Consider the following 20,529-nt stretch of genomic DNA (forward strand, 5'->3'; position numbering starts at 1 on the left):
TAGTCGTTTTTCGCTGACTGATTTTTTAAATCAATCCCAATCCCAATAAATGTTCCATAGAAAGGGTGTGCGTTTCTGTGTGTGTATGCACTTGCGTGTGTGTGAAGCTAGGCAGGCTGAAACAGATCTTTGCAGGTACTGACATTTGACGTATGACAGGTGACAAGGCATCAGTGGGGAGATGACAGAATATTTTGAAAAGGTAGCAGCAATTGAATATATGAAAAAAATTAAAGAAAGAAAGATGAGGAGAGAGAGAGAAGGAAGCAGGGAGGGAGGGAGGGAAGGAGGGATGGAGGGAGGAAAGAAAGAAAGAGAGAAAGAAAGAAAGAAAGAAAGAAAGGAAGAAAGAAAGAAAGACAGAAAAAAAGAAAGAAAGAAAAAGAAAGGAAGGAAGGAAGGAAGAAAGAGGGAAAGAAAGAAAGGAAGGAAACTATTCCTTACCTCACACTGTACCAAAAAATCAATGCCAAGGGTATTTAAGATCTATGAAAGCAATATGAAAAATAAAATGAAATAAATTTTAGAAGAAAATGTAGGAGAATTTTCCATGAGTTTGGGGTAGGGAAGAAGTTTTTAAAGAAGAAAAAGAAAGCATTTACTATAAAGGGAGTGACTAATAAATCTACTACTTTAAAAATAATCATTTCTCTTTATTCCCAAGACAACATTAAGACAGTTAAAAAGACAAGCCACACAACCGAAAGAGAATTGAAAGGCATACAATGGACAGACGGTTATCGTGTTTGTGTATAACTTTTACAAAGCACATTAAAAGCACATTAAAAAAACCCAAGCAAACAATTTGAATAAACACTTTAAAAGAGGAAATCGAAATGGCTTATACATGCATAAAAAGGTGTTAAATACAAACTTACAAGCTTAAAACATAATGAGATCTCTCCCACTCACATTGCCAAAAACTTTGAAAATTCTGCAATTCAAAGTGTTGCCAAGAACGTAGACCCACTGGGCTTCTCTCACTCCTGGGGGGATTACAAACTGGGAAAACTACTTTGCAAAATAGGTTGGTGATCATTATTCAAGTTCAGTTGTTTAAGAATGTCGACCCAGCAACCTTCTCCTAGAGAAGCGTATTCCCATTTTACATCCTGACATCTATAGGAATGCTGGAGGTACCTTTCTCGGTGAGCCCCAAAAATCAGCGACAGCAGAATGGGGACATAAATCGTGATATATCCACCCAATGGAATACTATATAGTAACGAACATGGACACCTTGTTGCTGCACTCACAGCATGGATGAAGCTACAAAACGTAAGTTGAGCAAGAGAAGCCGGATTCAGAAGACGACGTTTCAACATTAGTTCATTTATGGAAATCTCAAAATCAGGCTGAAGCAAACTGTACTGCTTAGGAATAGAGCAGAAGGGTAAAACCACAGAGGAAAGCAAGGAAATTTTCGCAAAGTTAGAAGAGTTGTAACCTGTGGGGAGACAAGAGGAAGGGGCTGTGACCAGGGGGAGTCACATGGAGCAGAGGCAGCTTCCTGTGCACGGCAGACTTGCTGTCGTGACCTGGGTCCCACGGTGCATGCTTTATAATTAACTGTTCAATTCACCTTATGACCTGTGCACTGTATTTCACAATAAAGCAAAAGAAGTGATGTCAAGGCATCTGCCAGATTAACATACTCAAAATGCCTGGTAAGTTGTTGCAATTATAGTTGCAAAGTCAAGTTGAGAAGTCCTTGAAGAGGCTCCTAGTGCAGGAACTGTGGGCAGACGTACATCCCAAGGACGGGAGGGAGCGAGGAGCCCCCCATTGCCCGGGTCCAGCTCGATGGTCACCCAGTGGCCACGTCCTCTCCACGACCTCCTGTGACACACAGGAGGCTGGTCCCCGGCCGGAATGCCGTGTGGCAGATGCAGCCATGACAACAGCGTGCAGGAATCGGGGCGAAGGCTGGTCCTTAAGGGGCTGGGCCAGCCCTGGCAGGGTGGCCTGAAGACGTGAGGACAGACCCTGTCCCCTGAGTGTCCCCCAGGGTTGGGAGTGCTGTGCAGTAGCAGCTGGAATTTTACAGTCCTCTTGATTTTGTTCAGAAGTTTCTAGTCGGATAAAACAGGTTACAGGGGAGACAAGCTTGCCACGCACTTGTTGCATTCAGTGATGGTACAGACTAATGAATTTAGCATTCTTATAAGAGTATGAAGACCTAGACTCGTCTTGAAGAACTGCCAGCCTTGAGTCCGGGTCGTCTGAAACATCAGGTCACCATGTGAAAAGCTGAGCACCCCCGGCTGTGCTCCCCAGAGCAAAATAGACTTCTAGAAAAGGAACTGGAAAAAGCAAAAATCAGATGCTCAAAACAAGGTGAATTAACGAAAGAAGGAGATATAAGGACAGAGTCGTTCAAGGTGAATCTGATTCTAAATAGGACACACGTGAGAGTGAGCACACCCACCCCGTCCCTCGTTAGCGGACCAGTCTTGGGCCACAGGAGAGCGTCACCCCGTGAACACACAGCGGGCACCCCGTTCTTCAAACCTGAAGTCCTAGAGGCACCACCTCTTCACCCCCTCCCCTCAGGGGAATATATGGATGCCACCAACACTGCTTCCCTCCAAGTCCTCCTGGCCGGCTCGCCCTACAAGCATAAGCGGAGTGTCGGTCCTCTAAGGGGTTTCCTCATGACCAAATTATTCGTCCTGCTCACACAGCCTGAAAGTGGACGTGAGCTCCTCTCAGACTTGTCCCCACCTTCAAATTGCTGATTATTGGACACCCAGAACATCCACAAAAATCTTGATTTTTTTCCCTCTCTTCAAAAGTAATTTTGAATTCGCTTGTTTTCCGATTCAGTTTAAGAAATTAAATAAGTGAATTATTATACTTTTGATCAACTTGAAGCTTGGTGGGGTTGAGGTCTCACAGTGGTGTTTTGTAAATATGCTCAATGGGATTATTATGAGCACATTATCTCCATGTTGGAGTGCACTCTAGATAACAAGCTCTTTTATTTTAGAGATTCAGTCTCTAAACATAAACAAAATTTATGATAGTCCATGAGCATGGAAACATTTTAAACTTAAACAGTAATTTTTGTATACCAGGTGCTGTATTTACTATAGTTAAAAGAGAAATGTGGGTGCTTCCCTGGTGGTGCAGTGGTTAATAATCCGCCTGGCAATGCAGGAGACACAGGTTCGAGCCCTGGTCTGGGGAGATCCCACATGCCGCGGAGCAACTAACCCCATGGGCCATAACTACTGAGCCCACGCGCCTACAGCACGTGCTCCGCAACAAGGGAAGCCACCGCAATCGGAAACCAGCGCACCTACCTTGATCCCCACAGGATTGGAAGGGACACCATTCAGCCCGTAACAGGATCGCAATGTCTCAAGACAGTTCCTGCACAGGTAGGCATAGCCTTGTCTTGCTAACTTAAAAAGCTGTTCCCCAATATACTTTTTATCAAACTGCTTGAATTGCTTTCCTTTGAAGTATATAGCATTACTGAGGACCCGTTTTGTCAATAAATCAACTGACTTGGCAGGCAATACCTCTACATTTTGTCTTTTTTTAAAAAAAGAAAGAGAATAGGTCTAAGTAATATTAAACCACACAAGCTGGGATAATACACAGAGGAACACACCATGAGCTGAGGGCCACCTTCTCAAACTGTGTTACGGTCGCTATGCCTGGAAGCCAAGTTAACATACGTGGGCCGCTGCCATGAAGCCCTGATCCCTGCGTTTTCACAGCGTGCTTGAAAGTATTGACAAGTTGGAGTTTGGGCCGTTGTCTCTGCAAGAGGCAAATTGTAATCCTTTGAAAAAGAAGTTAGGGATGAACAGAAGAACCACATTAAATAGTTCATGAAATAGAGAAATGTCTATAAAATAAACGGGCAGGTTGGGGACGGTGAGAGAGTCCCTGCACGTGGCTTTAGGAAGAAAGCTTTTCGGGACAGAATGATGAGAACTGTGCCACGGCAGGTGTAGAGGAATACAGCGGGATTGGGAGGAAAAGGCACTCGTGTGGGACTGGGGTGGCAGTGAGGACCCTCGTGGAAGGCAGGGTGTCTGGGCTGAGACTCACCGGGACCTATCCTGTCCCAGGCATTGCCCTCGGGGCCAGAGATGCATAGAGCTAGTTAATCTTCTCTACAGGACCCGTGGGAGGAGGGTCCTACCTTGATCTCCACAGGACACAGAGTAAGGAGGGTTACAGCCCCTACGGAAGGAGTGTTAGAAGCAAGAGTCATTCCCACTCGTAATGTGAGATCATACTGGGGCAAATTTCTTTTATTTATTTATTTATTTTCATTTTTACATCCCAAGCATCTGGGCCAAACTCAACATTCAAAGTGTTCGTTAAATTAAGCGTTAAAAAAAGGAGGGATTGGGCTTCCCTGGTGGCGCAGTGGTTGAGACTCCGCCTGCCGATGCAGGGGACACGGGTTCGTGCCCCATTCCGGGAGGATCCCACGTGCCGCGGAGCGGCTGGACCCGTGAGCCATGGCCGCTGTGCCTGCGTGTCCGGAGTCTGTGCTCCGCAACAGGAAAGGCCACAACAGCGAGAGGCCCGCGTACCGCAGAAAAAAAAAACAAAGAAGAACAGATACCCATGCCAAGTTAATGGGTGTAACCAGCCAACAGGACTGAGCTTACAAAGGAGATTAAAGATTCATTTTAGGATAGTAGTTATACTGGTAAAGATCTATGAAAATGGTCACCATTGAAAGGGCAGGTAAAATGCTCCAAGCTTGACCTTGTATTTCTAGTCTCTATGGGGAGGAAAGTCTGCCGAGGAACAGGATGCTAGTGGACGGATTGTGCCGAATGAAGAAAATGAACGGGTGGTCGGCGGTGAAATACTCCTCTGTCAACGGCATGGCGTAGCAGACGCCTACCGCGGTGGCAGCCGCCGCCTCAGTGCCCTCCTCGTTCACCTCCACGAAGGACTTGTGGACCACCTTCGATACAGAGAGGCCTCCGGCTCCTGATATGCCGGACAGGTCAGCCTTGCCACTGAAGAGATCCTGCATACCCAGGGAGGCCAGCAGAGTGCTGAGCTCGTAGCTCTCCTCCAGCTTAAACCTGGGCAGCTGGACATTGACCTCAAGGAGATGCAGATTCTCGGGTCTGGTCCACTCACGCAGCTTTTCCAAAGTCAGCTGTTGCTCAATCTGGATTCGGAATGGGCAAAAACAAGAGCTGAAATCATTTTATAGAAGGAAGTTAATGAAGCATTGTTGGAATGAACGGGCTCCCTAGCTTCCTTCACGTTTTGTACCAACACAGATTCCATTTGGAGCATTTCATTTCTTTCTGGCTATTGGTGATAATGAACAGAGCTGCGTTCCCAGCCACCAAGGGCCCATCCACCCAGGACTCACCAGGCCCCTGCCACATGGGTCACGGGCCGTCCTGGCTAAAATTGCCCTAATTGGTCGCGTGATGCAAGAGGGTGCTTTAAAGCTTTCTTCCATTATTTCATTCTGTTTATTCTGAACCCCAGTGATCACTGTGTTTATCTGGGAACCTCACACAGCGGAAGTTATCTCTGATAGATGTAGCCCATTGGTAAACACAGAAATGGCCCTAGTTCCTCATCTAAAATGGGATAACAGTAGCACATACTTGGAGCGCTGTAAGTGCTGAATGAGTCACCCTACACAAGTGCTGTGTAAGGTCAGCTACTGTCATTACTATTATCACTGCTACTGCACTGGAACAGACGCACATTCCACTTTTCTACTGGTGCTGGTCATTCCAGACTTTCTTTTTGATAATCAGGAACGGACAAGTATGCAAATACAATTGAAAGAAGGAACACAGTGGTTTTAACTTATGCTCTAGAGCTGCAAATGGCTAATATTAAACGCCATCCAACAGCAAGTTTGCTCAGGGATGGGGGAGGGGAAAAGCCCACAACAGGCCAGAGACACTGAAGCAAAACCTCACTCTTCACAGTTTTGCCTCTTCCTGGCCCTGGCAAGAGATACGATTGCCTTTGAATTACAATAAGAGAAACCGCAGACAAAGTTCAGGTTAGGCAGCCGGCTTCTCTCTCAGGCTAACGGGCCACGTGGATCTTTTCCTGTCATGTAGCAGTTGGACATTTAATGCACAACCTACGTGAACTGGGGTGAGAACGACCAGATTTTACAGCACATGGCGAAACTATAATGGTCGAGGGTTTTTAATTTTAAAAAACTGTTTTAATGAAACAGTCCCCATTAATGGCACGGGCCTCCAAAGCTCATCTAAGGGAGTCTCCACGAGCTGCCCCTGGCCAGCGTTCCACTCGGTCTGTACCTTAGATGTTCCCGCCACGTTGTGCACCGATAGTAGCTGAACATTTAAATGTGGGCCTTCCATAAAAAGGAACGAAACTGAGTTATCTGTAATGAGGTGCATGGACCTAGAGTCTGTCATACAGAGTGAAGTAAGTCAGAGAGAGAAACACAGATACCGTATGCTAAGGCATATGTATGGAATCTAAAAAAGCGGTACTGCTGAACCTAGGGGCAGGCCAGGAATAAAGACGCAGACCTACTAGAGAAGGGACATGAGGACTCGGGGAGGGGGAAGGGTAAGCTGGGATGAAGTGAGAGACTGGCATTGGTAGCGTGGCATATACGCTACCGAACGTAAACTAGATAGCAAGTGGGAAGCAGCTGCATAGCACAGGGAGATCAGCTCGGTGCTTTGTGACCACGTAGAGGGGTGGGATAGGGAGGGTGGAAGGGAGACACAAGAGGGAGGAGATATGGGGATATATGTATACGTATAGCTGATTCACTTTGTTATACAGCAGCAACTAACACAACAATGTGAAGCAATTATACTGCAATAAAGATATTAAAAAACGTACAATAAAAAAATAAATAATAAAATAAAATTATATGCACAGGAAAAAAGAAGTTCTCATCACAAGAAAAAAAATTATAACTGTGTGGGGATGGATGTTAACTAGACTTATTATGGTAACCCTTTCACATCATATGCAGTTATAGAGTAATTATGTTGTACTCCTGAAACTAACATAATGTTACATGTCATTATACCTCAATAATAAAAGTCTCTATAAACATAAATAAATAAATGTGGAGCTTCGCACTGGCACACGTGGATGGGCTACTTTACAAAGGAGTGACGGGAAACTGGGAAGGAACACCGGGTCACCTCACTAAACAAAGAACAAGCCCCTATACCCGACACACACACACACACACACACACACACACAGGGTCCGCGCATCACTCGGGGTGGGGAGGCGCACCTTCCTCAGCCCCGTGGACTCGTCCAGGATGTCATCCGGCAGCAGGATGACCATGCTGAGGTCCTTTCCCTCGTAGGGCAGTTCCAGCACCTGGCACTTAAGGTCCTTGATGTGGCCAAGCCGAAACCTCTTCTTCTGATACATCATTTTCACTAGTTTTGTGTCTTTCTGAACAATTAAAACACAGATCACTAACACTGTTGTCAGCGTGGCTTTAGAGCACACAGTCTTCTAGAAGGTCACCTGCCCTCACCTTATTCAGTCTGAAAGCTGCATCTTCTGTGGCCTCCATCATGAATTTCTCCTGCCAGTTTCCCTTGAAATAGATGGCATTCACCAGCACCAGCTTAGTCATGCTATCAACCCCACCTGAGGCCAACAGCTCTGGAATTTTCCCTAAAAAGACAAAGTTAGCTTTTTAAAAATCCACCTATCAGAATTCCACATTTGAACTGACCTTTGCTTAGCAATGAAATGCCACTCAAATTCTTCCTTCTATTTAATTTCCTTTAACATGGTACTAAGTCAGCCAAGCCCCCGGGGTGCTTCTACTTTAAATAAACCAGCTCGAGGGGCAGATCAGGGGGACACAATCTGCCCCCAAAGGGCCGATGCTTCAAAACAAGTCAATTGTTTAAAGGCTAAAACCAGGAAAACTCTTCTTTTCTGGAACGTGGGATAAGTAGTGGCCTCATTTTGTGACTGGCCATTCTTTTTCAGGAAAAGAACAATTTCTTAACCAAAATGTTTTGTCACTAATAAATAGCTCCCTTCTTCAAATCTTCCAAGTTAGATGCCTGACTCTCACAGGAAAGCTTTTAACAAATATCCAAAAGGTAGGACAGTTCCTCCCCTGAAACACAGGCCCCACTCATGACGTGGCATGGCCGTGACAGTCCCTGATGGAAAGAACACAGGTGTCCTGTGGGTGCCTCAACCGTTCCGTGACTACGACAGTAACACAAACCAGAAAGAGAGCCTGAGGAGACGCAGCCCCACCTCCCGACCCTGGTTTCTTAGACAACATGTTGGCGAAAAGTATTTATGGCCACAGCGGCTTGTAAACATTGATTCACAAGATTTTCATCTCTTTTAGTCTTCGTTCAATGTTAGTTTTCATTTTAAAATGTAGTTTGGGGAACTTATGGGTAGAAAACATTTAGCATCTTCAATTAAATCATGTTTACATTTCCACTTTGAGGAATTCCTACATTTGAAAGCTGTCTTGGGACATACCCCGTGGCGCAGTGGTTAAGAATCCGCCTGCCAATGCAGCGGACTAAGGGTTCGAGCCCTGGTCCGAGAAGATCCCACATGCCACGGAGCAACTAAGGCCGTGTGCCACAACTACTGAGCCTGCGCGCCTAGAGCCCGTGCTCTGCAACAAGAGAAGCCACCGCAATAAGAAGCCCACGCACCGCAAAGAAGAGTAGCCCCCACTCACCTCAACTAAAGAAAGCCTGCGTGCAGCGACGAAGACCCAACACAGCCAGAAATAAATATATAAAATAAACAAATTTATTTTAAAAGGAAGGAAAGAAGGAAGGAAAGAAAGGAAGGAAGGAAGGAAGGGAGGAAGGAAGGAAGAAAGAAAGAAAGAAAGAAAGAAAGAGAAAGAAAGAAAGAAGGCAAGCTGTCTGTCCCTGGCCAGTGCAAGGTGGACCCCAGGGTCAGGCTGAGGGGCTAGGGAAGGGGAGAGGGAGTCACCTGCAAGGTCCAGGCGGGTGGACGAAAGGAAGCATCAGTGTGTACGATCAGGGCTGCCCTCACTCACCTTCCGTCTGCCCTTTGACCCACTCGTTTATGGTCTTCCTTGCGTCTTCGGCGGCCTGCAGAAAATCCACACTGGCCAGTTCAGCACCGTACATTTTCTGAGTTGAAGCTAAGAACTCCTGTTTAAGGAAAAAAATAGGAATGTGAGTAACTCCTACTCCATACAGAAATGGTTTTGTAAAATCCTGAAAAGCAACAGAAATTGTCCCAAAAGGCATATTTCATTGTAACAAAAAAAATTCTAACCCTTCTACTTTTTTTACTATAGTCAAAAACACACAGCATTCCAGCACTTTTAAGTGTGCAGTTCAGTAGCTTCAGTGTTGTATAAAATTTACCAATTCCTGGGGACTTCCCTGGCGCTCCAGTGGTTAAGACTCTGTGCTTCCACTGCAGGGGGCAGGGGTTCAATCCCTGGTCAGGGAACTAAGATCCCACATGCCACGCGGCACAGCCCAAATAAAATAAAACAAAATTTACCAATTCTTTTCTACCCCTTGACTAACATTTTCATAAACAAGCAAATACTGATTGTACTTGAAAGTGAATCATGGAATTCACTCTTGCTTTAGCAAAACAGCCAGGGTCAATCTTTTCACTGTGGAGACTAGAAAATGAAATCACATCCATTTCCAGGAAAACTGTCTGTCGTGTTTTCATTCTGGATGATTTTGCTGAATGTTTATAAAACTTAAAGCTGACTTCTGTGACTTGATTGTGCTGGAAAAGAGTCTGCATTGTCTAGTGAGTTTTGGAACATGAAGAGCAAAGTACTTACAGGGAGGAAATCATAGCTTTTCTCTCCATATAACCTGTTAGCAAGTTTCAGAATGTAGGGCGCTCCATGTTTGTTGATATCAGCATTCAAACTCTGAAATTCCGAATGAATCTCCTCAACCTCTTTGAAATAGAGAGCCTAAAAGAAAGAACACATTATTTCTATAACCATTTCTTTTGAAATTATAAGCTGGTTCCTTGGCATTTGCTTCCATCAAATCAAATTAATATTACTAATTATTGATGATCCCCAGCCATCTTCATTTTCCATTTTTCATTGGAGAACAAGTAATAGAAAATCCAAAATGTATCGCTTGGTGAAACATAATAAGGACATTGGACACTGTTTTCCCATCCCTTTTTTGGTATAATTAGAGTTCCACAAATAGGAGTGCTTAACAAGCTAAATATTTACACAAGTCTGCTTTTTTCCCCAAAATCAGAAGTGGTAAGTTCATATGTATATTCTATACAAATAAAATTTTACTGAAAGTTCTCAGAAATAAACAGTAAAGGTAAGAATCATCAGCTATGTAAGATCACAGAGATGGTACAGATTGAGAGGTTTTTATTTTTTTTCCTTGCAGATATGGAATGTGCGTGGGGGTGCTGTGACGGATCTCTTTACTGGAAACGGGGCTAAAACCTTAAGACTGTTCTTTACTGAGCTTATAAAGTTCCTGGAGAGCCTGAAAACACAAGCTCAGATTACCTTGCAGGGGACGACTAACAATGACTAGTACCGGGGTTCTTTTTTAAAGTGGATTTTTAAACACTTTCAAACGCTTTTGTATCTGCAGTGATGAAAAAGGTTGGTTTTTCCTAAAGTACAGAAATAGAAGCTTTGCAGCTGGAACAGGCCCATAAACGTGAATCCGTGCTGGACCTTCCCTGGCTCTAAGTGCAGCGCAATCTGTGACCCGTGTGTTAGAAAGACCTTCACTTTCACCCCTCTTTTCAAGGAAAGCCAGAGTTCCCCACTCAGCATAAAGCACGCCCCGCACACAGGTGCCCTCCATACCCACCAAGGACAGGCAGGACCCTCAGCATCCCCGCCCCCTCTCCCTGCAGGGCCCTACTGCTCACACGGGAACGGGGGTGACAGCCTGGCCCCCTGCCAGGCCCAGGGGTAGGAACACGGACTCACAAGCTCTCGTGTCCCCTTGACTTCTCGACTAGGTGTCATTATGCTCAAAAGCATCAAGACACAGCTGACATTATGGGAGTCGCTGAGCATCACAGGCAAAGCGGAAACTGGACAGTCCTGGGCGGGGGAGGGCGTGGCTTACAGGAAAGCCCTGCAGACTCCTTGCGGGAACGGAAGCAGCGCACGGCAGGGGGTTGTCGGCTTTCTTCCTGCTATGTCCTCAGTCCCACTAAAAGCAGAGCCTGGCACATCGCAGGTGCTCAGTAAAGACTGGGTCATGAATGACAGCCTGCATCCCAGTGGATTTTTCCTGGGGCTTTTTCTGAAAGTCTGACTTCATGAAGTATAATGTATAATATAACACACAATGCTGAACACCGAAATACAGTTTTGTACAAACGCGCTGCAAGAGCTCAAAGGCACAACTTTCTGGTACGGTCTGTGCGGTAGGCACCAGCTGGGAGAGCTAGTTTCTGCTCACCTTGGACATCTGCGCTGCGGTATTGCCTCTGGTCCCCAGAAAGACCATGGCCAGCGCTGATGAAATGCTGAAGGGGGAGATGAAGATGTTGCCGGCAGGATCGCTCTTGTTCAGGGCGCCGAACAGGTCCAAGGCGAAGCGGGTGTTTGCCGCGCTCAACTGCTCCATGGTGAGGCTGCAACACAGAGCAGAGCCCTGAGCTGCCCCCTGCCACACCAGCCAATCGACAACGCCACTTCCCATCTCCTCCTCAACTCACGCCAGCCACCTTGAAATACCCTGCAACGAACTTGTACTTTCTCTCTCCCTCTCTGTCTCTCTCTGTCTCTCTCTCGCGGAGGGCAAGAACACTCTATGTGCACAACTGAGGGAGCTTGGGGCGACTGGCCAAGGATTCAGCAGTGACATGGGATCAGGATTCCGTGTCCTAAAGGGCCCTGGCCGTGCAGACAGGTGCATCTGGGCCCTTCCCTACCACACGTGGGAGCGCACACTTCCCACCCTCCGTTCAAGTCTCTGATTCATTTGAGCCATGAATCCACTGCCCACTTTTACCTGAAAAAGAATGTTTCTATTAGAAAGTCATAGCTACCTGCTACTCATTAAAGCAAATTCCCGCAAAAGAGACAGAAGTATCCTCGTTTTTGAGATTCACTTGCTGGTGTTTAGAGAGGTCCCCAGTCTCACAGCTGGTGAAGGATCTGAGAGTGGGAAGCCAACACAGGCCCCGGGGTCAGGTAGGGCAGCCCGACAAGGAGAAGGTGACAAGTATCCTCTGTCACTCCCGCGGGCACGGAGGGGCTGCAGGTGAAGCACCTGGCCTTGCGCTCAGCTCAGCCAAGCACTCTCCCCACCTGACCTCGACTCTCAGCCCACATACAATCGAGCAAGAGGAACAGTCGTGCTGGCTGCCCAGCGTGTAAGTGCTAAGTTGAATTATTACTGTTGCTGCTGATAAATAATCTCTAGGATCGCACTGGCCTCCCTTCCCTGCCTCCAGCCGCAGAAAGGAGAAGCCGCTCCGCCGGGGCTGCCTGGAAACCCTCACAGAGAGAGAAACATTCTGGACTCCGGCTTAGGCTGTGCCTTCTGCCTTCAGGCCCCAGGGAGCGACCTCTGTCTGCCGCAGGCCGCCCGGTTTGGTCTCGCGGGACGCAGAGCCGGGGACCCCGGGTGGGGCGCAGGGCAGGTGTCGGTAACCACCGGACTCGGGGACCCCGCGGGGCGCACGGCGGGGCGGGGTGACCACCGGACGCGGGGACCCCGCGGGGCGCACGACGGGGCGCGGTGACCACCGGACGCGGGGACCACGCAGGGCGCACGGCGGCGTGGGGTGACCACCGGACGCGGAGATCCCGCGGGGCGCACGGCGGGGAGCGGTCACCACCGGACGCGGAGATCCCGAGGGGCGCACGGCGGGGCGGGGTGACCACCGAACGCAGGACCCCGAGGGGTGCTCGCGGATCGGAGCCTCTCCCGCTCGGCCCAAATCGCTGCCCGGCCTTACCCGCTGCTGGGCTGTCTGGGCGAGGTGCGTGGTCTGGGCAGAGCGCAGAGCGCGGCCCTTATAGGCAGAAGGGAGTGTCCCCGGAAGGCGGGGCGGCGCGGGTGGGCGGGGCCGCCCCGCCCCAGGATGATGCACTGCCTAGGATTTGGGGCTGCGGCTGGGCGGGGCACAGGGCGGGCCAGCGCGGCTCCAGGCAGCGCGCTCCTGGGGGCCCAGCACCTCTCTGAGTTCCAGGCAAACTCAGCTCTCCGGAAAGGATCTGATGGGCTATTTCCTACTAAGGTGTGAATGACTGAGATGACAAGGTGCCGGCTCTTAGAGGGCAAACCAGCCTCTTTGGAATCTTATCCAAACACTCCAAACTCTGGCTTACTGGGGGCTGAGGGGTGTGGGGGGGGGGAGGGGCCTCTAGGGTGAGATAAAACAAAATCAGTTCCAAACAGCATCCTTGATGTCTCTGTCCCTCAGGAAGCCATGAGTCCAGCCCCAAGACTCCCCTGGCAAGCGATGAGCCCAGCAGGCTGGGTCAACGCACATACCAAGGCACACCATGAGATCGCCCATCCGTGCGAATAAAGTATCTCTCACCCATTATACTAAAATGTAAACTGACCACTTTTTCCCCTATACGTAATGTTAAAGTAGAATGACTATCGATGAAGAAGAAAAGCAGTAGCTGTTTCTGTGAGGTCTTTTCTTCCCCCCTTTAAATGCCTGCATATGGAATGTCATCAAAATTGATAGTACTTGAGGGTATGTAATAATTCTGCATTCTTGAAACTTCTCCTGTGCTTTTTTGCAAATCTCAACATGAAAAGGGGACAAAGGAAAAATCCTATTTTTCAATTAGTATGGATAATACAGTGTAAATGGATTTGTAGATCTTTTTGACTCTGAGAATTTGTTTATAAGGGCCAGAGAAGACCCAGTAATGAGAGATAAAAATACTCTCTATAGTTTTTTTAAACTATATCTTAATAACTAAGATTGTAGAGTGCTTCAGAGCTGATTGGAATAAAGAAACCAACATTTATTGAAAGCCAGTCATAGTTGAGTGGTTTGATAAAACCGCTAACATCTCCACCATGTCTCAGAGAGCTAGAGACCCCTCATCAGCTTCTAGCAAGAGGTCTGTGTGAGGAAGCCGAGAGAAAGAGGCTGCGCTGTAAAATTAAAATCCCAGACACGTAAACCAAGGAAACACGGGTTCTGAATTTTCTTTTTTGCTCCTGACATTTTGTATTTGTACTCACCTGGAGTTAGTAACCTGAGTCAAATATGAAATGAAACCGCTTCCTAAGTCAATACATGTACTGTATAAGGTTCGGACAGAAGGGACTTTATACACCAATCATCCATCAATCCACGTGCTGTGCAAGGTCCAGGCAGAGTAACCACTCTGTGCGCTCTTGCGGCTTCAGAGTGTAAACGGCCCCTGACCGAGGTCACACAGAGATTCTCGGACATGCAGGATGGCACGGCCCGTGTGGGCAATGTTGGGCGTATCTGCTCAGCTCGAAGGTGTGGTACCCTGGCTAGATCAGCGATTTCGTCGCCTGGGACAAACCCAACAGAATGAATGCACGTGAGGGCGGGCGCCCAGAGACATGCGCGAGCATGTTCATCACAGCGGGATTTGAGTCAGGTCCAAGCAGAAGAATGGAGAAATCATACAGCAGAACAGCGTACAACAGCAGAAATGAACAAACCGCGGCAACGCACAGCAACTTGGCTGCATCTCCAAGTGCACCGTGAAAGGAAAACGCGCACGCAGCGGTTTGAGTTACACAGAGTTCAGAAGCGCAGAAGCAGCCCGTGGGGTTAGAGGTCAGGAGAGAAGGGCATCCTTGGGAGGAAGGCGGATTGCGCTGACTACATTGTCCTTGATGCTTGGCATCTGGGGCCTTGATCCTGGAGAGACTGCGGGCCCAAGGCCGGCGGGTTCCCAGAGATGGGGAACGACTCCGCTGCAAGCGCACCTTGACACACAAACCAAGCAGCTCAGTGCCCTCACTCTCAATTCCCCCCTTCATCAAAGTCCCACCGGCCCTAACCCACCCCAGCACCAGGCAGCTAGAGCCCACCCGCGCAGCCGGAGCCCAAACTATGCAGTCCAGCCCCAAGCTTACCTAGTGCACCTGCCGTGTCCTGCCTGTTCCTCCCTGCAAGAGCCCAAATAAAGGCCCCGGTAAAGGCCCCACCACCTCTGCCCTCTCCTCCTCTGCTTGCTGGCCCACCTGGGTGCTTCCCAGGTCCCACAGCAAAAAAAAAAAAAAAAAAAAAGGGAGGGTTTAGCAAATATACACTACTGTATAAAAAAATAGATAAATAACAATGTACTACTGTACACGGGGAACCATATTCAATGTCCTGTCATAACCTATTATGAAAAAGAATATATATATGTATAACTGAATCACCTTGCTGTACACCAGAAACTAACACAACATTGTAAATCAGCTATAACTCAATTTAAAAAAAAGAAAGAAAGAGGAAACTGCCTCAAGCACGAGGCAGTGTTTGGCTTCTAGGCGCATGTTACTGCACAATGGGGCGTGTCACTGGTCCGCTGATCAGTGCAGAGAGAACCGAACGGAAATGCATTTGCTGTCTCCCAGAATAATTAAAAATAGAGCGCTTTCCCTTATGTAACGATCTCACCCATTTGTGCATGGCAGAAGTGTCCACGGAAATCGAAAGAACAACAGAAGAATTAAATCTCTCCCTGCAGCCCTTTCTGCCTCCCAGGCATGTATGTGTTATGTGGACGCCTCCGGCTCGTCTGGATCAAATATCTGGCAAAACCCTTTTATTTATTTATTTATGGCTGCGTTGGGTCTTCGTTGCTGTGCACAGGCTTTCTCTAGTTGCGGGGAGCCGGGGCTACTCTTCCTTGCGGTGCGCGGGCTTCTCATTGCGGTGGCTTCTCTTGTTGCGGAGCATGGGCTCTAGCCGTGTGGGCTTCAGTAGTTGTGGCTTGCGGGCTCAGTAATTGTGGCGCACGGGCTTAGTCGCTCCGCGGCATGTGGGATCTTCCCAGAACAGGGCTCGAACCCGTGTCGCCTGCATTGGCAGGTGTATTCTTAACCACTGCGCCACCAGGGAAGCCCCTGGCAAGACCCCTTAAAGGCCTCTAGGGGAAAGACCGGTCTTAAAACAATCTTTCTGATCCTTAAAGGGTTGATAACTTTTCTGAGAAATGAAAATCCTAAAAATCATGCTGACGAGATAGTGCATTTCCGACTGACTGTCGCAGACTGTCGTCCATACAGGACCACGCCGTAAAGAGGATGGAGACCGTGGCATGACTGGCCGCTACACCAGGGGACATAGGGACAGCCACCGTGGCCCTGTGGTCACTTTTGTTTTGTGGCTGGATTCACGGTCCTTAAAGGTGGGATTCTGTCATGTGCTTTGCCTTTGACATCCAGCGTGGAGCTCGCTTAGTGCTGGACTCCTCACTAGTCACCCCACCCTTTTCCAGGCTCCCGAAGAGGTTATTTTCGCTGAGGTTTGTGATATAATAAAAGATCATGCATTTGGTCTTTGTTCCCAGTCCCTGGCACAGAGCTCCTAAAACCAGGGTGATTGGAGGGTTGGAAGTTTCAGGTCCACCCACAGACCTCTGCGGAAGGAAAAGGGGCTGGAGACCGAGTTCCATCACATGGCCGATGATGAATCCATTATGCTCACATAAAACCCTCAACGGTGGGGTCCGGGGGACTCCAGGTTGGTGAACACATGGAGGTTCTGGGAGGGTGGTGCCCCAAGAGGTTAGGAAGCTGTGTGCCCCTCCCCCATACCTTGGCTTTGCAGTTATATTCTTTGTAACAAACCAGTGATTGTACGTAGGGTGCCTTCCTGCGTTTGTCATTCTCGCCAATTATCAAATGTAGGGTGGGCTGTGGGAACGCTGAGTTTGTAGGAAGCGGGGTAGAAATACAGGCATCCTGGGCACCCCGTTAGCAGCTGGAGTCACCCCTCCGGGGGCAGTCTCGTGGGGCTGAGCCCTTTAACTTGTGAGAGCTGAGCTAACGCTGGGTAGTTAGTACAAAGTTGAGTTGAAGTTTTGGACACTTGGTGTTGGAGAATTGGTTGGTGTTCACCAACCTGGAGGTTCTCAAGGGTCTTTACTCCTGCCTACTCATAGCGTTGCTAAGTTCACAGCTGTTTTTTCTTATTAGTCGTGATCTCTTTAGGCAAGACTTACTGAGAGGAAATCAGTCATACGTCTTCTCTCCAAAAACCTGTGAGCCATTCTAAGCAAGTTCTCAGTTCCCGGTTTCCTAACGTCAGTAAGAAATGACTGGAAACCTTCACCTCTATCAACAGACAGTACCTTTCAAAGAAAGAAAAACACAGTTTGTTGTGCTGCCCTTTAGCTTCCAAGAACAGTGACGGTTCACCAAGGAAAGCTTTTTACTCAGCTCCACTGGGTCTCTTCCTGTCTTAGCAGAGACATGGGTTGACTCTGTCTGGGAGAGTCCTACATTTGGGGAAAGATCACGTGACAAAAGTAGGAAGAGACCAAGCAGCAGGGTTAATATTTGGTGGACTGAAACTTGCTCTCTTCATGAGTAATCAACCATGAATAAATCGACGATTAGAACATCCAATCTGAATATGTACAGAAGTGCCTTGGGCATAAGCTATCATAAAAGTGTTATGTTCACATATTTGTGTGAATCATTTGTGGTTAATGAATAAAAGGACGTTTGGAGCACTTTGTGGGCTCCCTGCTCCAGTCACGCAAGTCGACTTGTTCCTCAAGACAGAGCTACATACACAGGGTATTTGGGGGAAATCCTACCATGTCTTTGTTCAATAAAACTGAAGTAACTAATATCTTCACTATTTTTAATAAACACAGAAAACCTCTTACTATTTTTAATAAACACAAAAAACCTATTACCTTAAAAATCTGGTTTCTCATATGTTAGTTTGAAATAAATTCCAAAATGGATTAATAACAAAAAATAAAATTATAAAAACTCTAAAGAAAAATATAGGTGAATATTTATATGACTCTTTGTTTTTGCCTTTAACAACTTGTATGTTGGTGTTTCAAGCAAAACTGAAACAGAAAGATTTCCACTCTAACATCCTGTTGTGACACGAATCAGGAAAAAAATGTGGTTTCTCTTTCCCTTTTTAGCCAAAAATTAGAAAGTTGGAATGCTCAAGTGTTACAAAACCTAGAGCGTGTACTTGGCTTGTGAGATGAGAGCTCTCCAGGCAGGGCCAGCTTCGCAAGCAGATGACCTTGTGTATTTGCAAAAGACCCCGCACTCAGAAGGACCCACCCTTGATCCGAGTTCGGCTGTCCTGTCCTGAAATTCAAACCAGGGACCTCTCAATTGCATTTTGCACCAGGCCTCATAAATTATACAGCTGGTGCTGGCGGTGGGCTCTGGAGATACAATAGTTCATTGGAATCCAGTGTAGCAAACGCTTCAGCTTCAAAGAACTAAACACACAGGCGGAGCATTTAACCCTCAGGGCTTAGTGAGGCTCAGCCAGTGATGCCGGGGCGGAGCTGGGGAGCCTGGTGGAGGGAGAGGGGTGTGGAAAGGGAAAGGGTAGAAAGTGGAAAGTGCAGAGCCCCAGAGGAAAGACAGAGCATGGGATAGTCAGGAAACTATGACTAGTTCAGTTGGGATGGAGTCAGAGCTGTCCTCAGAGGAATGGCGAAGGATGAGGAGGATAGTGGCTCAATTAGGAAGCGCCTTGTATTGCTTTGTGGGGCTGCCATAACCAAGGACCACAGGCTGGGGCATAAACAACAGAAATTTACTTCTCACAGTTCAGGTCCGGAAGTCTGAGATCCAGGTCTCAGCAGGGTTGGTTCCTCCTGAGGCCTCTCTCCTTGGCTTGCAGACAGCTGCCTTCTCACTGTGTCCTCATGTGGCCTTTCCTCTGTGCATGTGTGCCACGGTATCTCTTCCTCTTCTTATAAGGGCACCAGTCCTATCGGATTAGGGCCCCACCCCATGACCTCATTTAACCTTAATTACCTCCTTAGAGACCCTATGTCCCAATACAGTCTCATCTGAGCTCCTGGGGGTGAGGACTTTGACATATAACTTTGGGGGGAGGACAACTCAGTTCATGACACACCTTGTTAATCTTTATCCTAAAGGCAAAGGGCAACCACCCAAGCTCATCTCAAGTCTCAGGTGTTCTACCTGGGCGCACAGCAGGACCACATGTTCTAGGCTCCCCCCTGCGGTCAGGTGTGGACGTGAGGTTGAGTCTCACTGGCAGGAGCAGTGGATGTGATGCCGTTTCCACGCACCACCCTGCACGCTCCTTATTCTGCAGCGTCCTCGGAAGGTGGGTGCTGACTGTGCCGGAATCTAGGTCTCTGAACCACCACCTGAATAACTTCCATGACTTTACAGTGGGCGAGAGATAGTTTCTACTGTGTTTAGCTATAGAGACTGCGGGCTTAGGCTGTAGCAGCTGGAATTACCCAGATTTACTGTGGGCAAGACCTCCCTGCCAATCGGGAGAATGGGTTGAAGAAAAGGAGGACGAGAGGGGGAGGCCGCTGCAGGAGTCTGCCCGCCGAGCAAGGACGGCAGCCTGTCTGTAGCCTCAAAATCTGCAGCCGGGGTGACAGAGGGGAGAAGGTGCCCTGCCTCTGGCCTGGTAGCCAGAGGCGTGTTGCCTTGCCCTTCAGGTCACTCCAGTTGGTATCTAACGAGGAGCACCAGGCACCAGTGCCCGGGATGCAGACTTAATGGCGTGAACCCCACTGCTGCTCTCGTGGATCTTACGGTCCCAGAGCTGAAAACAAGAGGGTTGGGAACCTAGGCGATGATGTCCCCTTTGCATGAACTGACACAGAAGCGCTTGTCAGGGTGTCCAAATGGAGGAGGAAGTGGGCACCTGGAGATGTGGGAGCTCAGGAGAGAGACCTGAGCTCAACGCATCAGCTCTGGGCGGGCAGGTAGACCAGAGACGTGAAGCACGTCAGCTCGGGATGGGGCAGCTGGGAGAGGGCCAGGCCAGCCCTGTGAGCAGCAGGAGCACTGGAAGGCTGGACGGAGGATGGTGCCTGACGTGAGACCAAGCAGGAAGTGGTAGGAAGGTGCAAGGACGATCGGGAGCCCTGGGAGGAGGAAGTCACCAACAGTAGCAAATGTTGCCCAGGAATCAGGAGCCTCTTGAATCTAGGAACAAGGAGGGCGGTGGCGACCATTTGTGCAGCTCGAGCGGGCAGTGGAAAGAGACCGTGTACACAGGTGCTCTATGGACGCCTCTTGTGGCCAGGCTGCAGTCTGCAGGGAAAGGTGGGTACCGACCTCACACTTTATTCACATTAATTCCCAGATGGATCAAAGTTTTAACTTGAAAACAATTCATTAAAATATTGGAGGAAAGGAGACTTTCTAAGCATTCACAAAACCTGGAAACTATGAGACTGATACATTCAACCACGTATGAATTTTAAAAATTTTTAACATGGTGAAAACACCATGTAAAATAAAAGACAAACTAGGGACATACTGAAAACTCATTTCCTAGACAAAAGGTGAATTTCGTTCACATATAAAATGCCCCTACTCATGCACGTAACCCTAGGGA

The 20,529-nt window shown here is 48.1% G+C and overlaps 1 protein-coding gene across 3 annotated transcripts; it reads right to left on the bottom strand.

The window, feature by feature from the left end:
• Positions 1-3,385: 3,385 nt before the first annotated feature.
• LOC307192117 (leukocyte elastase inhibitor-like) lies at positions 3,386-13,008 on the bottom strand. 3 transcript variants are annotated; one of them, XR_013829977.1, is made up of 8 exons: positions 12,025-12,083; positions 11,433-11,607; positions 9,806-9,943; positions 9,029-9,146; positions 7,508-7,650; positions 7,255-7,422; positions 4,066-5,155; positions 3,723-3,771 (listed from the first exon to the last, which is right to left on the bottom strand). XR_013829977.1 is itself a non-coding variant. In XM_079932690.1 (7 exons), the coding sequence occupies exons 2-7, from the start codon at positions 11,598-11,600 to the stop codon at positions 4,754-4,756; spliced, it is 1,137 nt and encodes a 378-aa protein (XP_079788816.1). In that variant the 5' UTR covers positions 11,601-11,607; positions 12,940-13,008; the 3' UTR covers positions 3,386-4,753. The 3 variants fall into 3 exon arrangements, 2 of the variants coding, with proteins under 2 accessions (XP_079788816.1, XP_079788815.1); XM_079932690.1 differs by lacking the exon at positions 12,025-12,083 and adding an exon at positions 12,940-13,008 and having other exon boundaries at positions 3,386-5,155; XM_079932689.1 differs by having other exon boundaries at positions 3,386-5,155.
• Between the last annotated feature and the right edge of the window lie 7,521 nt (positions 13,009-20,529).

Source organism: Stenella coeruleoalba (genome assembly GCF_951394435.1).
Source record: "Stenella coeruleoalba genome assembly, chromosome: 10".
Lineage (NCBI taxonomy): Eukaryota > Metazoa > Chordata > Mammalia > Artiodactyla > Delphinidae > Stenella > Stenella coeruleoalba.